This window comes from Carex rostrata, chromosome 18 (genome assembly GCF_964058835.1).
Source record: "Carex rostrata chromosome 18, lpCarRost1.2, whole genome shotgun sequence".
NCBI classification, from domain to species: Eukaryota; Viridiplantae; Streptophyta; class Magnoliopsida; order Poales; family Cyperaceae; genus Carex; species Carex rostrata.
This window is the reverse complement of record NC_135935.1, coordinates 4,040,679-4,059,323: the sequence shown is the minus strand read 5'-3', so window position 1 is coordinate 4,059,323 and position 18,645 is coordinate 4,040,679. Positions and strand designations below refer to the sequence as shown.

General features: G+C 33.6%; 3 protein-coding genes across 3 annotated transcripts; all 3 read right to left on the bottom strand.

Annotated features, from left to right (window-relative positions):
• Nucleotides 1-5,819: 5,819 nt before the first annotated feature.
• LOC144569798 (peroxidase 55-like) lies at nucleotides 5,820-7,700 on the bottom strand. Its single transcript, XM_078320274.1, has 4 exons — nucleotides 7,305-7,700; nucleotides 6,952-7,149; nucleotides 6,700-6,859; nucleotides 5,820-6,355 (listed from the first exon to the last, which is right to left on the bottom strand). The coding sequence occupies exons 1-4, from the start codon at nucleotides 7,698-7,700 to the stop codon at nucleotides 5,967-5,969; spliced, it is 1,143 nt and encodes a 380-aa protein (XP_078176400.1). The 3' UTR covers nucleotides 5,820-5,966.
• A 3,223-nt stretch (nucleotides 7,701-10,923) lies between these two features.
• Nucleotides 10,924-12,420, bottom strand: LOC144569646 (peroxidase 45-like). The gene is made up of 4 exons (XM_078320107.1): nucleotides 12,143-12,420; nucleotides 11,836-12,033; nucleotides 11,566-11,725; nucleotides 10,924-11,451 (listed from the first exon to the last, which is right to left on the bottom strand). Exons 1-4 carry the CDS (start codon nucleotides 12,347-12,349, stop codon nucleotides 11,060-11,062), a joined length of 957 nt encoding a protein of 318 aa, XP_078176233.1. The 5' UTR covers nucleotides 12,350-12,420; the 3' UTR covers nucleotides 10,924-11,059.
• A 3,491-nt stretch (nucleotides 12,421-15,911) lies between these two features.
• LOC144569648 (peroxidase 16-like) lies at nucleotides 15,912-17,537 on the bottom strand. Its single transcript, XM_078320108.1, has 4 exons — nucleotides 17,304-17,537; nucleotides 16,815-17,012; nucleotides 16,565-16,724; nucleotides 15,912-16,483 (listed from the first exon to the last, which is right to left on the bottom strand). The coding sequence occupies exons 1-4, from the start codon at nucleotides 17,502-17,504 to the stop codon at nucleotides 16,092-16,094; spliced, it is 951 nt and encodes a 316-aa protein (XP_078176234.1). The 5' UTR covers nucleotides 17,505-17,537; the 3' UTR covers nucleotides 15,912-16,091.
• Nucleotides 17,538-18,645: the final 1,108 nt, after the last annotated feature.

Here is an 18,645-nt window from a genome sequence, read left to right as displayed (position 1 = left end):
GGACCATCAGATCAGCAATTTTAAAAAATACTTAATAAATAGTAAACAAATTCCAAAAAATATAAAATTTGGTCTCCAAGCACATTTCAATATGGAGATCACATCTAACGGTTCGGATCGATCGTTTAGATTTTCAAAATAAAAATATGACAGCGTGGAGCACCAACTCATTCTACTCCATGGAGTAGCCTAGCCCATCCCTATATATATATTAGTATCGTATCCGTGCATTGCAACGGGGGCATTTTACAATATAACAAAAATATATTCTCATACAAAAATAGACCAAAAAAAGAAGAATAATTATTCAATAATGAAGTTAAATTAAAAGTCCAACGAAACAAGGTGCTAATTTAACTTCATTTTTCCTAAATTTCAAAAATCAAATAAATAATTAAATACAACTTTCTATAATATAAACAAAGTCAATAGGTAAACCATACAAATTGTCCACATTTTGGATTTTAAAAAATAAACCACATACTTGCTCCTGCTGTAAGGCTTGCATCTCCAAGTGCTTACACAACTTCTCATGTACATACATTGGAAAGTTTCAGCATTGCATTTTTTTTAAAATAAAAATTTCTTCAAACAATAAAAAATTATCCATTCCCCATCAATATTTAATTTCGACAGTGCCCTAACTGCCCTTAATGTTTCATCTTCGGAAAAATGTATCAAGAGATAAGAAATAAATCACCTCAGCGTTGAATCTTGTATCAGCTGCTGGGATATTCAACTTCTCCTTCTCCTTCTCCTTCTAAATCCTGGCTTTAAATGGCAACACTATGAAACATTTATAAAAAAAGTATATCATTTGTTCATCCTCTTCTTATCTTCAAACCATTGTATTGTAACAGCACATGCCATGTTGTCAGAATAAGATGGAACAAAAATATTACTTTCAACTGAAATGATATAATCTAGAGTTGCCATTTGAAACACATCCTTACCTGATAGTGAGACATTCGAAATTTCAAATCGATTTACAACAACAGTTAAGAAGAAATGCGCCGTAGTCGGAATTCAAATCAGACATATGATAATGGACATCAAAACTCGTACAAAATATGTCTTTTATTTTTCTCTCAATTTTGTTCTCTTTTTTTCTTCGTAATGATATCAAAACTCAATTTATTTTCATTTTTTTTATTTCTTTCTGAGCAGGCAAAGAGTAGGAAGGCCCTTTTAAAGGGATTTAGATAGAAGATCGATTATTTAGAAATTGGTTTAATGCAGCACGTTATCCGTGTGATTAAAAAAAATCTCTATATTTGATTCTGAAATAAATGGGTGCATTAAAGAGCATACAGGGGTGCGTTATTAGCGCCGATTGGTTTCCTTTTTTTATTAATCAAATTTTCAAATGGAAATATATGCGGTTATATTCATGATAAGAAATTAGATTTAAAAATTAAAGAAACATAGAAACAAAATGGGCCAATTTTATTTCGTCATTAAAAATTAATGAAAAGCGTCAGCTGTTACATAAAAGTAGAAATAAAGATGTAACATCTATGATTTAAGGAATAAAGTAAAACTAAAAGTAAAGTTGATTAAATTCCTGATTTAGAAAATAAACCAAAAATGATAATTCCACTTTTTTCATTTCCGTTCTTTTTCTTTAAAATCATATAGTTAATAAATTCTATTTTTCCGAAGACATATTTAGTATTTTCAATATTATAAAAAAAAATTTCTAAGATTAATAACTCAATTTTTCTGAGATGTTACAAATAAGTATCATGACATGTAATAAAACGTGAGAACTGATCAGAAAGGGATGATCAAAAAGCTATAGCACAATTATGGGTATGTTTTTTACACGTCAGGTCAATCCAATCCAATCCAAATCAAAAATCAAAATCAAACATACTTCAAATAGTGTTAAAACTGAATCCAGGCACCCAAACTTCAAATATTTTTTTTAGGATTTCTCCTTGATATATTCTAGATTTCTCATGGTAGTATCTATAGAAACAAAAAAAAAATAGAAATAAGAAAGTGAATAAAATCTTGATTTTCATTGCCATGAAGGTGTTTTAATTGGAGAGAGAGAAATAAAGAAAGAAAGAAATGGAAACAAAGAAACAAAAATTTTACAGATGGAGTCATAAAATTAGAGAGAGAGAAATTGAGAAAGAAATAAATAAGGAAATAGTGTATTGAAATAAATTAGCGATATAATTATTTGTGTGGCAGTACGTGTTGTGAGTATATTTTTAGTTAAATTTAGACTTCTACACAATATTCAGATACATTTAATCAAAAGAAAACAGATTATGTGATTGGAGAGCTGAGATTAAATCCAAAATTTTAACTTTCAATCGTAGTCGTTGGTAGATCGGACACCCAACGTGCTTAATAATGGAATGGAGATATATATATATATATATATATATATAGAGAGAGAGAGAGAGAGAGAGAGAGAGATGGGCTATGGTGCATTGCAATGCATGGAGGGGTTTGTGCATTGGACTATAAATCTAAAATTCAAAATCCAAATGGCCGATCCAAACCGTTCATCTTGTTCTCCATATTAATATGTGCTTGGAGACCAAATTTTACATTTTTCTGAATATTTTTACTATTTATTAAGTATTTTACAAAATTGTTGATCCAACGGTGGCTGCTGATTTTACTATTTTGTTAAGCCACCGTTGGATCAACAATTTTGTAAAATACTTAATAAATAGTAAAAAAATTCAGAAAAATGTAAAATTTGGTCTCCAAGCACATATTAATATGGAGAACAAGATGAACGGTTTGGATCGGTCATTTGAATTTTGAATTTTAGATTTATGGTCCAATGCACAAAAGCCTCCATGCATTGCAATGCACCATAGCCCATCTCTCTCTCTCTCTCTCTCTCTATATATATATATATATAGAGAGAGAGAGAGAGAGAGAGAGATTGGCTAGTATAAAAACGTATGTTCTGGAGTTGTTGTACAATAAATTGGCTTTTCAATTTCAAACTCCAAACGGCCGATCCAAATCATTAAATGTGTCTCTATATTAAAATGTGCTTGGAGACCAAACTTTATATTTTTGAAATTTTTATTTATTAAGATAATTTAAAATCGCAGATTAATACATAAAATGAACATTTTATAAGTTAATTTATAAGTTGTTTTATATATTCAATTTTTGAAATTTAAACAACATGGAACAAATATATGTAATGAAAATCGCAGATTAATACATACATCAATAACATGTATAGAAAATAATAATTTGTATCAAGTGGAGATGAAGATATTAATTCTTTGTTGAAGTAAAAAAGGTACATATCACAATTAATTACCATGAATTAACCAATTAGATGAAAAATTCCATGTAGTTAATGTAGCTTTAAATTAAATTAAGCTATATGTGGGCCGCTTGGCTCAAGTAATTAACTATGACAGTGTCAATAATAGTTTCAAATCAACATCACTAGAGAGAATTCATGGTGATATTACAAGGCTATTCTAGTAAATTTGAACAAAAATTAAGGGAGCTTTAAATTGAACAATTTAGACTTGTTTTTCGGTGTCCAAGCGGGCCTAAATTACACCAAATCGGGTTCAGTTTGCTGGACTATTAAGTAGGCCCATGAGATTGGTGTAAGCAGCTGGAAACATCTTTTATGGTACTTTTCTTCTGAAACGAAACGAAATAGAGAAAAAAAAATCTTCTTCATGGATGTCTCGTACTCTCGTTGTTTGAGATATCAGGGAAAAGTGTCTTCACTAAAGATAAAAGTGAGAGAGTTGAGAGAGTGTTGTACATCTTGTTATCGAACTTTGTAATCAAATTTTATGATAATGAACTGTTTTGCCGGCACCTTGGCCGTACACCCAGGTATATGTAAACCTAATTAAACCACGTTAAACGATGGAGTCTAATGTGTGTGTGCTTGCTTATTTTTCATTTTTTTTTTACGAGTGTAGTTGTGCACCTGCTCCTGTTTTGCTTCTGCGCACAAGATGTTCGACGATTTGCATCAGAGAATCCTTGTTCAATTACATGCCATGTTGACATGTTGTGGCTGCTTGAGCTATTGGCAACGAGGCCATTTTCCCTTTGACGGTGCCTTAAACAAGGCTTTCAAGATTTGTGCATATCTGCGTAGTATGTAGTCCACCTCAGTTTCGTCTCTGTTCTGTTCTCTGATGGCGCATGTACATTGCAGGAGCAATCACTGGCAGAGCGGCAGGACATCACCAGCAGCAGTTCGTGCATGGCCTTGTCTAGTTCTTTCCGGTGCATGGCCTTTGGGAGGTTTACCATTGTTTGGCAGTGCATTGGCCCCATTATCAAAATAAGGGCGTTCAATCTGCAAGAATAGCAAACTAAGTTGTCTCAGGGTTTCTTAGTCTCCTCTCCACAAGGTGCTGGTAGAGCTTTTTATTGCTAACAGAAAATGACTTTCTTGAAGATCAGGAGTAGAAGATGAAAACAGTCGATGGTTATAGATAGTCCTTAGAACTAATTATTGCATGATACTGGATATATACAACACCGGCATTGCTACATTTAAGCATGTAGGTTCTGAGATATATGCCAAGGTGGAAAATTCTTATCCGACTTAATAGGTTACGTGTTATTTGCTCCAAACTTTAATCTAACTCATTTTTCTTTTTGCAAAATTGATGATTTATAATCTGAAGTCTGAACCAAATTCCTCTTAGTGCTCATTCTTTTTATCTCTGGTTAGAGTATGGTGGTATTACCAATTCCTCTTATGACACTATATGGGCCTCTAAAATACCCTTGAAAATCTTTTTTTTTTTTTTATGTTTAGTTAAAAAACATAAAGTCGTGACCAAAGTCAATTTAAAAAAGGTGGTCGTCAAATAAATTGCCCTTTTTGTGATCAACCAGTTAACCTTCTTTTTATCACTTGTCCATATATATCTTCTATGTGGCCTTGAATTGTCACATTTAATGGCTTTGTTTTTTATTGTGAAACTATTGATGATCTATGGTTGTTTGATGCTTGGATACCTTTACAAGATAAACTCCTCCTCGAACTTATTAGAGCAGCTACTAGTTTGTCTTTAAAGGAATAGGGTTTGTTTTAATGATGTTACTCCCAAACCAGTCCAACATATAGATCAGCTATTGTTGCATTGATATCCTACTGGTGTAAAGCAATATTAGATGATTCATTTTATAAATTAACCTTGTTTTTACCTTTTGATGTCTCTAATTTGAATCAGACAAGCAATTTAATACTAATCTCAGACTCAGATATACTCTGGAGAGGGGAAGCTCCCTGTTATAGGAGGATCCTAGGTATGGACTAGAATGTTCTGAGTACATGTTCAGCAATGAAGCTTAAGCTATTGTGGCTTAAGGATTTAAGCTTTACTAAGGAGTAGTTGTTCGGCCCGCTTAAGGCCTTAAGGAAGACTAAGGAAGCTAAATCTACCCTGCCGAACAGGTACAAGATCCAACTGAAATCCAGGCTATAATGATGCATGTATCATTGTATACATCCTTGTTCGTTATCTGAATTATGTGATCTTCGAATCATGGGTTTTCCTAGCAGCAAAGACCTAGACTGGTATAAGAGTTCTTGTGAGTGCCTGTATGCTTTACACAACTTGGTACCGCACACACATGGCATTGCAAGTCTGCCACTATTCAGTCTCAATTAAGGTGATAAACAAATTTTATAAGTTATCTGCTACGGCTTTTCTGGGTATGATCGAGGGCAGGATGCAATGATCATGATTACTATTGTTGAATGTTCTGAAACACTTCAAAAACAATATAATATACAAAACAAATAAAAGAATGACGGGCTGTATAACAAGCTTATAATGATCAGCACAAACTTTCGTGTCATTACATTACAAGCAATTTCAAACAACAAGCAGTAAAATAATGATTCCCAATAAAAATAAAAATAAAAAAATGAAAAGGAACCAATCAATCACACAAAATACAAACAACATATGAGAAACATAACAAGCTTAATTAGGGACAAGGCAATTCTTGCGGATCTCACCATTGGCAGTAGTCTTTAACCCTAGCCTTCCAAGCGTAACCATGGAGTCAGCAAATGCTTGGAAGAATGCATTTTGGTCTGCTGCGAATTTGTCCACTATGGCAAGTGAACTTGAATCAAAGTACAAGGCGCTATCTGAGAAGAGGACACCTTTCTTTTGTTGCAACATCAAGTAGTAGTTATTGTCAAAGGATGTCACGGATTGATCAAAGAAGACGAAAGAATTGGGGTTCATATTTGAAGGGCATATGCCTTGAAGTTGGCTAGCAAAACCAGGGTCCAAGTATGCATCATTAGTTGGATATATACGTTTGTTGACAAAGAAGCAGCTTGTAGCACCGAGTGTGTGACCACCTAAATATATATCAATCAATAATTTTAAAAATGTATAAATTTTGCTATCATTCTGTCTTGTCGAGGGAGAATTTGTTAGGGAGGAAATACCAAAGCTAGTTAGAAGGCAAGCCCATTAAGAAATTATGCTTTCAACAACTTCATTAATTACCATGTAGCTAGGTTCTTTTACAGTTGGCAATAATTTAATTGAAACGAAATATTTATTGATTATAATTATTTTTTATTCTTTTATTAAATGAATTTAATCTAAGACAAATGACATGCTCTGTACGTTGCCATGGTTTCTTTCATTTGGTAGTAGTTTGTTTGTTGATTATGGGTTGATTGAAACAAAATCTAACCTGAAAGCGTAACCAAATCAGTTATGCTAAAACCTTGAGCAGAGAACCTCTTCATAAGTGCAGGCACATCCTCAGTGTCAAGAGGGAGATCAACATCACTAGCTTTTGACACCAAAGCATCATACCTTCCCAGCTCCACTTTCCATGTCGGGCCACCACTCTGTCATGCAAATTTCAAATTGATCTTACATTACATTTTCATAGAAAGAATAGCAGGTTTTTCTGTTATTCATTCAAATTAATCAAAATTACCAAGGCAACAGCATCTCTAGCAGCAAGGGCTATGATGTCTGCACAGGAGACCTTGTTTGCGCATTGTGCATCTGCTTCTACTGCAGCCTTTGCTTGGAGGATTGTGTTGTATCCATCTACTCTCAGAAATAGATTTTCCCCATTGTGCCTCTCATCATCATTATTTGGATTTGTAATCATGATTGAAGCATCGCAGCCCTAGAGTTATAACACAAAATATAATTATTAAAAAGCACCCAATTTTATTATAGAGAGAAACATCAGACAGTTATCGTTTGAACTATAACTTCAATAAAATTAGATCAAGTATTTAATTAGCTACACTGAGGAAACAATACTAGGAAGTAACGTACTGTAACGAAACAATCATGAAAGAAGAGGCGTAGTGTGGCTGCTGCAGCAATTGGGGACGAGGCCATCATCCCACTGACAGCACCTTGAACAAGGCTTTCGAGATTAGGGCATACATTGGCATAGTAGTCGATACTCAATTTTCCTCCAGTTGTGTTTTGTGAAGGTGCAGGCGCAAGTTCAGGAGCAAGCACCAGCGAAGGTGTAGGAGCAGCAGCTGGTGATTCGGTTAAATTTGTAGGCGGTGCCGCGCTGTCTGGGGGTGGAGGAGCTCTATTGTAATTTGGTGGTGCATTGTTGTAAGGTGGTGGCGCATTAGCTCCGCCCTTGGAATAAGGGCACTCTGCTGATGCTGCTACAAGAAGAGAAACCAAGATTAACAAATTAAGTCCCTTCATGGTTTCTTAGTTTCCTCTGCACTCTGGTAATATTGGTGTAGCTTTGTTTGGGGTGCTTAGGTTCAATGGATCTGGTGTGTCAAGTGATGAAATGGGGTGTTTATATAATGCTGATAAGTGGAGAATTGGCGTGTGGTTTCCACAGAGCTGCTCATTGATTTTAGATATGTATTCCTTGGTCAATAATTATGGAGACATCCCTGCACGTCTCTATTCCTCATTTTAATAATTTGTTCAAACAACGGTTTTGGTTCTTGATTGAACCAGAAATTATGTTGCCTTTCACTTTGGTCATTCACATCAACGAAAGTACTTGAAACTATTAATTTTGCAGGTGATAAAGAGGCTTCTGTGATTGAATAACCGGTAAATTATGAGTTGCTTTGCAATTTTAGAACCTTTTCTTTTGTTGTTCTAATCGTTTGGGTAAATATATACTATTTTCGATGAAATTAAAAATCTCTCAGAACAGAAGTTTTCTAATAAGAGAAATTTTGATGTGAAGAGTGATATTGTTTTTTATTATTATTATATTATTAAAGGGTTCATGTACATTCCAACATATCTTTTAGATGTTATTTTCGAGAAGTTAACATGCGTATTGCACTAAGTCCGTGGTTTTGAACAGTGCTATATTTTTATTATATTTTTTTTATTTATAATACATGGTTCACAATTGGTTACCAGAAAAAGATTTCGGACATTTGAAGTATAATGTTTTCTCATGTAGTCATCAGAACTAATTATTTCATCGGGCGGGTATGCTGCTCCATGTTGCTACTTGCTACCTGGGTTGCTCAAGCAATGTGCCCATATGCGCATGCTAGATAAAAGGTTAAATCTATGTTATATATATACCGGTAGTTCAAAATTTCCCTGGGCCTATTTTGTATAGTCCTGTGGTGGTTAATTACATGTACGTTCTGGAACTCCAACACTATTGTCTGTTGGTCCATATATATGTAATACAATTAAACTAGTCCATATGTACGTATTAAGCGAGCACTTGCCTAATTTTCTTTTTTCGATGCACATTATTAGTCCATATGTAATACATACTTTTATATTGCATAAATTTAAAATAACAGTCTAAAGTTTTTCCTTTTGGGCAATTGTGGATACTCGATTATAAACAACTGTTACTCTGTTACACAGATTGACAAGATATACTGTAATTGTCAAGCCCTTTATAAATAAATTTGCGCAAACACTTATCAAGCGTCTAAGATCGTTTTTAGTAATCATCATGCGGTATTGAACAACTTTTTTTTTTTAATTGGAAGGTAGAAGAAGAGTCTACGTACGTGCATTTCATCATGAAACCAAAATAAAAGATATACAGCCCTAGGCCGAAGGGATGCAAATATGTACAGGAAAAATAAGTGTACCATAGCCTTTCTATCCTATTATATGTGTAGTTATATATTACGAGAATGAACACTAGTTAATTAATCTGAAACGGGCTTACATATATACGTCTATTGTTAGTAAAATAACTGACACGTCTTGTCAAGACGCATTGGAGATTAAAAAATTAGGAGCCAAGTATAATTGTAGTTCAGCTATCGCTTTAGGGTAAAGCACGTATTCTAATTAATTTTGACTATGTTTTAGCATGTTATTATTTTAATTTATTTCTGAAAATCTAGTCAAATTATTGGTTTCCAGCTAATTTAGTTAAAGATTTGCCTTCTGCTTATTCCTATTATTTTATTTTATTTTATATAATTGGTTAATATCTATGCTAGACAACTACCGCTGAACCGATCTTTACATATATATGATAACCACGATCGACGCCATTGCAAGCTTAATTAAGAGATACCATGGTGGTATTGAGTATCAGACACATTTAGTGACAATATCGGTGAAACTTAACATATTTCGTTTCAAAACTTGGATTTGGATTACTATTATCTGATTTATTTATTTATTTATTTATTTATTAGCTTTTGTTAGGTAGCATGATGTGATTGTATAGGACAAATTTTGGGCTGCACAGTTTGGATGTTGGATCAGATACATATATATAGTTGGAATTTCATTGAAACCGGCCCGGAACGATTTCCGGCTGGTCGAAATATATCATTACCCCCAGACCAGGCCTGTTATGTAGGTGCTCATTTCGTTTGTCATAAAGTAAAGCCCAACCCAACAACAAGGGTTGATTAGTTTTGACTTTTGAAAGATATTATTTGAAAGATATTATTTGGACTCTGAAAAGGCGCGTTTCCATCAGTGTCGCGCTCTGTAATTTTTGGAGATAGTTACCTGATTGTACCGTAGCAGAAAAAGGCTGACACGTAGTGAATGCAATGAAATATACTTTTTGTTCCGATCTATATGCATAAGATAATTGAATGTGTGTACCTCTACAAAAATATTGAGTAGAACTAGGGTGTTCTTAAGCTCACCAGTCACCTAGCTTCTTTGTGAGCTTAACTCAAAAATCTATCAAATTGACTTATAATAACACATTCAAACTGTTGAAACCGTTCTACTTCATTAGTAATGCATTTGCATGTCAAATTTATAATTTTTCGAATTAGTTTAGTATAAAGTCAAGCGGTCAAAAGATGATGAAAAATGAACTCATTAAAATTAATTTATATATCATCTTTTTTTGACCGCTTGACTTTATACTAAATTAGTTCAAAATTTTAAAATTTTGACATGTAAACACATCACTAATGAAGCAGATCGGTTTCAACGGTTTTGATGGATCGTTTGAAATCAATTTTGAGTTAAGCTCACAAAGGGGCTTGGTGAGCTTAAGAACACCGTAGTTCTACTCAAAAATATTAATTAGCTACTTCTAATCAGGAATAGATCGGAGAACATTTTGAAATGTACTTTTTGTTCCGATCTATATGCATAAGATAATTGAATGTGTGAATTGTATCTCTACAAAAATATTAATTAGCTACTTCTAATCAGGGATAGATCGGCGAACATTTTGTCAGTTGAATACAAAAGTTATTTCTGATTTAAACCTATATCCTTCCCCATATGTGAAAATAATAATATTTGAAGTAATTACAGAAAAAATGTTGATTTGAATCCATTGGAATTCAATGTAATTTCACATATATAATTGCTTGCATCTCTGTTCGTTGGAATTTGAAAAAAAAAAAAAAAAAAATGACACAAAATAATCATCACTTCACCTAATTACCCTGTCATATTTCCTCTTGAAATCTCATATATATTAATTTTCAAGATAGAACAACTTCACAATTGGAAGACGTAATTAATTAGAAACTTGCATCCAAAAATTACAAACATCTTAAAACAAACATGGCTTAAGTTCCAACAGACTGTTGACTGGTTCAATTCCGTGATTGTCCAAACACAATTAATCAGTTATGGAAACGACAGTCCCGGCGTATCTCTCCGTGCATTGCAGTCTTAACCTGGATCCTCCCTAGGTTCGTCATGGCACGAGTAAATGCATTGAAAAATGCACGTTCATTTGTAGCGAAACGGTTTATGATCCTGCGAGTGATGGGTTTAGTAAATAAGACCTTGTCGGATGCTAGTACACCCTTGCCCTGCTGCAAATTTTTAAAGTATTCATTATCAAACTTTTGAGGAGTTGTGTTGTCGAGGAAAGCGAATGAACTTGAATTGAAATTTATTGGGCAGGATCCTTTTAGCATGTTTTCAAATTTCGAGTCCATGCCGAGATCTGTTGTAGGGTAGAGTCGGTTGCTGAAGAACTTGCAACTTGCGGCACCGATAGTATGACCCCCTTTGAATAATTAAGGAGTCAATTTTGTTAGTTCACAGTGGTTCACTACTAGTAGTGTGAGTATGAAAGTAATAATTTCCTAAATTAGAGGAAAAAAATGAAAATTTGAGATACCTGACAAGGCGACGAAATCAGTCATAGACAGGTTATATCTTGAGAACATCGTTGTCAGTATATTGAAGGAAAAGTCAGGATGAGGAAGGAAGACAAGTTTTTTTCTTGATATTTTTCCATCATACCTCCCAAGCTCCACTGGCCATGAAGGCCCACCACTCTGTGAACAACAATTTTTAACTTAGTATCAATTTTTTTTCTTCTTTTAATTAATGAATTACCACTAAATAATTAACACGTTGAGAAATTCATGCATGCAAGAAATTTTACCAAGAAGACAGCATCTCTAGCTGCAAGAGCCAATATGTCAGCACAGGACACCTTGTTGGTGCACCGGGGATCACTATCCACTGCCGCCTTGGCCTGCATCACAGTGTCAAACCCCGAAGGCTTGAGTGAAAAATCATCTGGGTGGATCCACTCATCGTCTCCGTTTGCATTGATGATCATTAACGATGCATCACATCCCTGGTCAAGCAAATTATACTGATTTATTTCCAATAAAGGTTCATAATTCTAGTATGCTAGTTGAGAAATCTATTTGTTTGTAAGCAACAGAAGTGAGTGCCCTTTTCACCCTAACAAAACAATCATGGAAGAAGAGACGGAGGGTTGCCGGTGCTGCAATCGGTGTTTGTGCCATCTTTTTCTGAACAGCACCACGCACCAATTTTTCAAGATTTGGGCAGGTTTTAGCATAGTAATTTTGTTTCAAAGCACTAGTATTTTGTGAGAGAATAATAAGAGCGAGGAGTGTTGAAAGTATGACTTGCGCTCCCTTCATTTGGAGTTCTTATTCTTGTAACTTTGGTTTTAAGTTTTTTTAGCTTGCGCAGGGTTTGAAAAGTGATGAAATATTGGTTTATATAGAGTAGCTTTGTAGAGATATTAACATTTTGTTTGGTGAAAGATATATAGAAGATCATATTTGTGTGGTTTTGCCTACTAGCGTAGCCTAATCATTATTGTCTTGTTGCTTATCAATTCATAGATATTGTTTAAAATGAAATATGCATCTCCGAAGGATTTAGTGGTGCAATTAATATGCAATTGGTCGCTTCTTTAATGACATATCTCTTTAGTACGGATCGGATTTGCTTCATTTATAATATAGAAACCAATATTACATAGGAATTTTTTACCTATGCGTAAAGTAAAAAACGTAGTTGTTAATGTGCATGAAACTTCATAATCGATTCTTTATAAAATGTCTCTTCGAGCTATCCTTTTGAAATTATAAAACCAAAATCAACAACTTCTATCTATTTATGAGGTTTACATTGGTTGTAGTACATATTCATTATTTGATAGTTTTTTTTTTTTTTTTCTCTGAAGAAGCTGATTTATTCTGCATATTGCACGTGTTTCCAAAAACTTTGTTGTAGTACAAAGTTTTAGTAATTAACTTTTTGTTGTAAAATTAAGTTTATATCTTACATGAGAATTTGGGAACTTATTAGGTAGATTTTTTACAAAGCGATGCTGAATTAATGTTGAACATATGAACAAACTAAAACGACGTCCAATTAACGTTCTAATTAGTCAATATAGGATGCTTGCGTACCGAAATTTTTAAAAATACCATTTTATTAAAATTGATAAACCAAAACACCAATCTGGATCGGAATTTATATAATTCGCATGGCCGCTGCCAAGGGAAGCGGGCAGCTGGAACCGGGCCGCTGCGAGAGGAAGCGGGCGCTTATTTGGGCCGCTTCTGGGCCCAGCGGGCTCGGCCGCTTTGGGGGCCAGCGGCCACACTGATTTTGATTTTTTTTTTCTTTTTTGGAAAACATAATTTTTTTTGTATTAAAATATTAGAAATGTTGAATATATTTCTTTGAAAATAGATGAAATACAATATAATTTAATTTATTAGAAAGACTGCAACAAATAACCCGGATTAATATTTTTCTGGCCGGATTTTTCGCGGCTGTAAGAAAAATTAATATATTTCTTTATGTGTTATTGGAAAATAATAAAAATACTTAGATTCTGAGTTATTGATCCCGGTTCAAAATTCACTTCTAGGTAATACAAAAAATATTATGATCCTTCTAGTACATTTAATTTTTTAAAAGTTGTATCTATTTTAAAAAAAAAATAAAAACTTTAATTTATTTAATGATTGTTTTTCAAAAATAATTCTCAAAATAGATATAACTTTTTATAAATTAAATGTATTAGAAAGATCACAATATTTTCTGGATTACCTAGAAGTGACTTTTGAACCGGGATCAATAACTCAGAATCTAAGTATTTTTATTATTTTCCAATAACACATAAAGAAATATATTAATTTTTCTTACAGCCGCGAAAAATCCGGCTTGAAAAATATTGATTCGGGTTATTTGTTGCAGTCTTTCTAATAAATCAAATTATATTGTATTTCATCTATTTTCAAAGAAATATATTCAACATTTCTAATATTTTAATACAAAAAATAAAAATAATAAAAAAATTATGTTTTCCAAAAAACAAAATTAGTGTGGCCGCTAGCCCCCAAAGCGGACCAAATAAGCGCCCGCTTCCCCTCGCAGCGGCCCGGTTCTAGCTGGCCGCTTCCCCTCGCAGCGGCCATGCGAAATTTAACAATTCCAGTCCAATTTGGTGTTTTGGTTTATTAATTTTAATAAAATGGTATTTTTAAAAATTTCGGGCTTGCGTACTTGGACAAGTGTACTGCAATTAAAGTTGGTATAAAGCTGAGAAATTTCAATGTCTAACACATGCATGATGCATCCATGTGCGACAATACAAAAAAAAATATTGCAAACAAAGCTTTATTGTATCACTTGTGATATTAATTAGTGTTGTGTATGTCTTTTATCTCATATATATTTTCATCATATTTAATTTAGCAAGATGCCAAAAATAATAGGATATATTTAGCAGGCTATATTAAGAAGGAAGGATTTAATATTTAGTATATGGTATTTTATGAGGTGTCATTTATAGATTTTTTTTTTCTAAATTTATGTTGTTATAAATATATTTCATTTGTATATGTAATGGTAAAGTGAAAAAAAATAAAATTATATTCGTCATAAAATTATATTATGTCTCTTGTTTTTTTATGATCTCCAAAAACCCTTACAATTAGTCTTCGAATTACTCCTATGTGGCTATGTATACTTTTCGTGGGGAGTTTTGTTACATGCATCATCCCCTTAAAAGAAATTCACTTTTTTTTTCTCTCTTTGGACTTGTACGTGCAATATTCAGCCCTAAGTTCATGTCGCGATAATAACTTTATATCCCAAATAAAAAAATAAAAAAATTAGGAATCGAGAAAGAACAAAATGAACAAAAGTTAATTTATTCCTAATTATATAAGTGTGTGTGTGTGTGTCGCACAATTATGGGTGTGTATCGGCGTATTGATGTAGTTAATTTTATATTGATATTTTTATTTAAGCTAATTATTTTCGATATATATAGTATTTACATGTTTATCTATATAGCATTCGTAAAAAAATTCTTATTCAGTGGTTATAGGCATTTCTAAGGTCAACTTTGAGTGTCACATCCCCTTCATCTAATACATGACCTATATGTCCCATAATTATTTGGCTTGCACTATTCCTCGGGTCAATTTTTTGGTCCAATGGTCTAGATTCTTTCTGGTGCAATCTTATATATGTACGATCGACTCAATCGTAATTTTATCGAAATATATGGACAAATGAAAACAATTGTATTATTATCTCTATAACGTCATAATTAATGTAATACACCGTAACTTTTAGAATATTATGAATTTATACATTTCAATATTATAGTGGAGCGAGCTCATTCTATATATACATATGACATCAGAAATGTAAAGCGACGTATTTTGGAATTCGTATTCTCTGCATTAACTCAAAAGGGAATCTTTTGAGTTAATGAATATTTATCATCCGATCTACTTTAAAATTTGTGCAGATTAAATCTGCACTAATATTAAAGGTCCTATATCATAAGCAGGAACCAAATTGGTTCCGTTTAAAATCAAACGGTTGAGATTCATTAACTCAAAATATTCATTTTTGAGTTAACGCAGAGGATATGTTTTCCCTATTTTGGGCTCATGTTCGCCAAACTAAATGCATGACGTCATCAAGACATCCTCACTGTAATATTGCAACGCGGATAAAGTTGCATGCAAGAGCAACTCTTGATTATTTAAATTTCATCCAATGCATCATATTTAATTATCATGACTGCAAGATTAATTAATGCACTATCAACTTGGTTCTATTGTACTTAAGCTTGGTCAATTCTATGCGTAAAGAAAACATAAAGTCGTGATACCCTTATTTAATGGAATAAGATAGCTAGATCCAGAGATAACTATATGATCCTGTAAAGAAAATGTAATTAATTAACATCATTTTATTAATATTTTTTCGTACAAAATAACAAATGCAAGTACATAAATTTTGAAATACCAACTAACTAGCATAAAATGATAAATAAATGAAATAAAGTGTTGTGCAAAAAAACCACTATTACATGAAAATCTAAATGAGAAGTATACCACATTAATTTGGCAACTGGCATTTCTGACGTATCTCGCCGTCTAAGGCCGACTTAACCCCAATCCTGCCAAGCTTAGTCATGGCATCGATAAAAGCTTGGAAGAAAGCTCCTTGGTTTGATGCGAACAAATTTACCGTGCCTTGTGATCTTGGGTCGGTGTAGAGAATCTGATCAGATTCCAATAGGCCCATGCCATTTTGCAAATTCTGGTAGTAGGCATTATCAAATGCGGCAAAGGTCGTGGCATCAAGGAAGACAAAGTTATTAGGATTTAATATAGCCGGGCAAGTAAATCTCAGTTGATTTGCAAACTGTGGGTTCAATGTCGGGTCAGTTGTTGGATAAAGCCGATTGTTGATGAAGGCGCAGCTCGCAACACCAAAAGTATGTCCCCCTAGTGAGGTAGAGGATGGATGTTAGCATAATTGGAAGGAAAAAAATAAGTACAACATATGATAAAAATAAATTTGCTTGCCTGAAAGAGCGATCATATCAGTTTGATCCAGGCCAAAAATAGAAAACATTTGATTTAATTTGTCCAAGTTGTAGTCTGGATGAGGAAGCACGACACTGTTTCTTGTTGACACTTTTCCATCGTACCTCCCGAGCTCCACTGGCCAATATGGCCCACCGCTCTGACATAAGGTAAATAGACCAATTAAGCCATAATTGGACTAAAAACTTTGAAAATAAATTTAGGTCCGTTGCCAGTATATGAGACATACCAAGAAGACTGAATCTCTGGCAGCAAGGGCCAAGATGTCAGCACAAGAAACCATGTTGGTACATTGTGGATCAGCATCAACTGCCGCCTTGGCCTGCAAGACAGTGTCGAACCCATCTGGTTTAAGCGTGAAGTCATCTGGATTGCCCCATTCGTCATCCCCACTAGGATTAATGATCATGACTGAGGCATCACATCCCTGTTATTGAGTAAAATTACCAGAGTAAGCACAGACGTTGCTGTAAAGTAAATCTCTACGAAGGTGCAAAAACATATCTAGGGTTCATTCATCGATGAAGAAGATGGTTGATTAATTCCAGAAATTTTTACTATCCTTATAATATATAATCATGATGAGTACCTAGGCCGTTAATTGGTCAATACTCAATATATGAAGAAGAAAAGAAGGATACTACTCAAGTCATCTTCATAGTTTTATTTGTAAATTGAAAGGAATGATATGGGAATGTTGACAGTATTGAACGCTTACATTAACAAAGCAATCATGGAAGAAGAGGCGTAGTGTGGCTGGAGCAGTTACTGGTGATTGAGCTATTTTTTGTTGAACTGCACCACGAACTAGGTTTTCGAGATTAGGGCAAATGTTGGCATAATAATTGGTTGCTAGTGCAGATGCCTTGTGCGGATAAAAAACTAAAATCACTGAGAGTATAAGTTGGATTATCCTCATCCCTCTCTCTCTCTCTCTTTTTTTTTTTTTTTTTTTTTTGAAACGCTGACAGCAGCTGTCAGCCCTCTCTCTCTCTCTCTCTCTCTCTCTCTCTCTCTCTCTCTCTGTATGCTGAATAAGGTTTTGTGTTAATCTAATTGAGATGGAGGAAAATATGGGCATATGTTGAGTATATATAGGGACATTTCATGTGAAGTACCGTCAACGGAAGAAAAATAGCATTCCATTAATCAACTATCAAGTAATGTACTACTCTGTTAACAGCCTGGAAAATTTGGCAGTTTCCAAAATGTACTTTAATTTATCCACTTTATTGTAATCTTTTGGGTAGTAGTTCATTGCGGGTCTTGGGGTCCAATATTATATATATATGTTAAGAGTGGACATGAGAAGGTTCTTTCTAGATTAATTTACTGTCGATCACTCCAAGTTATATAACTGATTCTTGTAATGTACTGGTAAATACCCATGTAAGTCTAAATGTTGTAGTTGTTGATGTTGAATTGTATCTCTACTTTATTTATAAAAAATGTCTGACTTGTTTTCTGTGCACAAAGTTTCTTTTAGACAAAAATGAATTCAAGTTTTCCATTTAAATATTCATAAAGAACCCTTTAATCGGATTTCAAAGATGTGATCCTCCAGACAAAGCTTTATATTCAATTAAAGTCATTTCTATTTGTATTAATTATAACTCTAGACCATATATATAGATTAAAGTAGAAGTAAGTTGATTAAGTTCCTTGTGAAATCAATTCTAAAATTTATTCAATTGACGAGTCTGAACCGTTGAAATCCATCTACCTTACGAGTGATGTGTCTATATGAAAAAAAAATTTAAATTTCGAATTAATTTACTAAAATATCAAGCGGTCAAAATTAGAAGATATATAAATTAATTTTAAAATGCATTCATGTTTTGAATATTTTTTTACCACTCGACTCTATACAAAATTTTTTATGTAAACGCATGTCACACCCCAAATCCCGGGTGTGACAGCCTGCCGCGTATATTTATTCAGACATATATATACGCAAGGCAATGGATCTTTTATATGCATTACCAATATCTTCATTTGCATAATAACCACATCCAAAATTTCACGTGGTTATGCTGTCAACGAAATCCAGAACCGTCTCT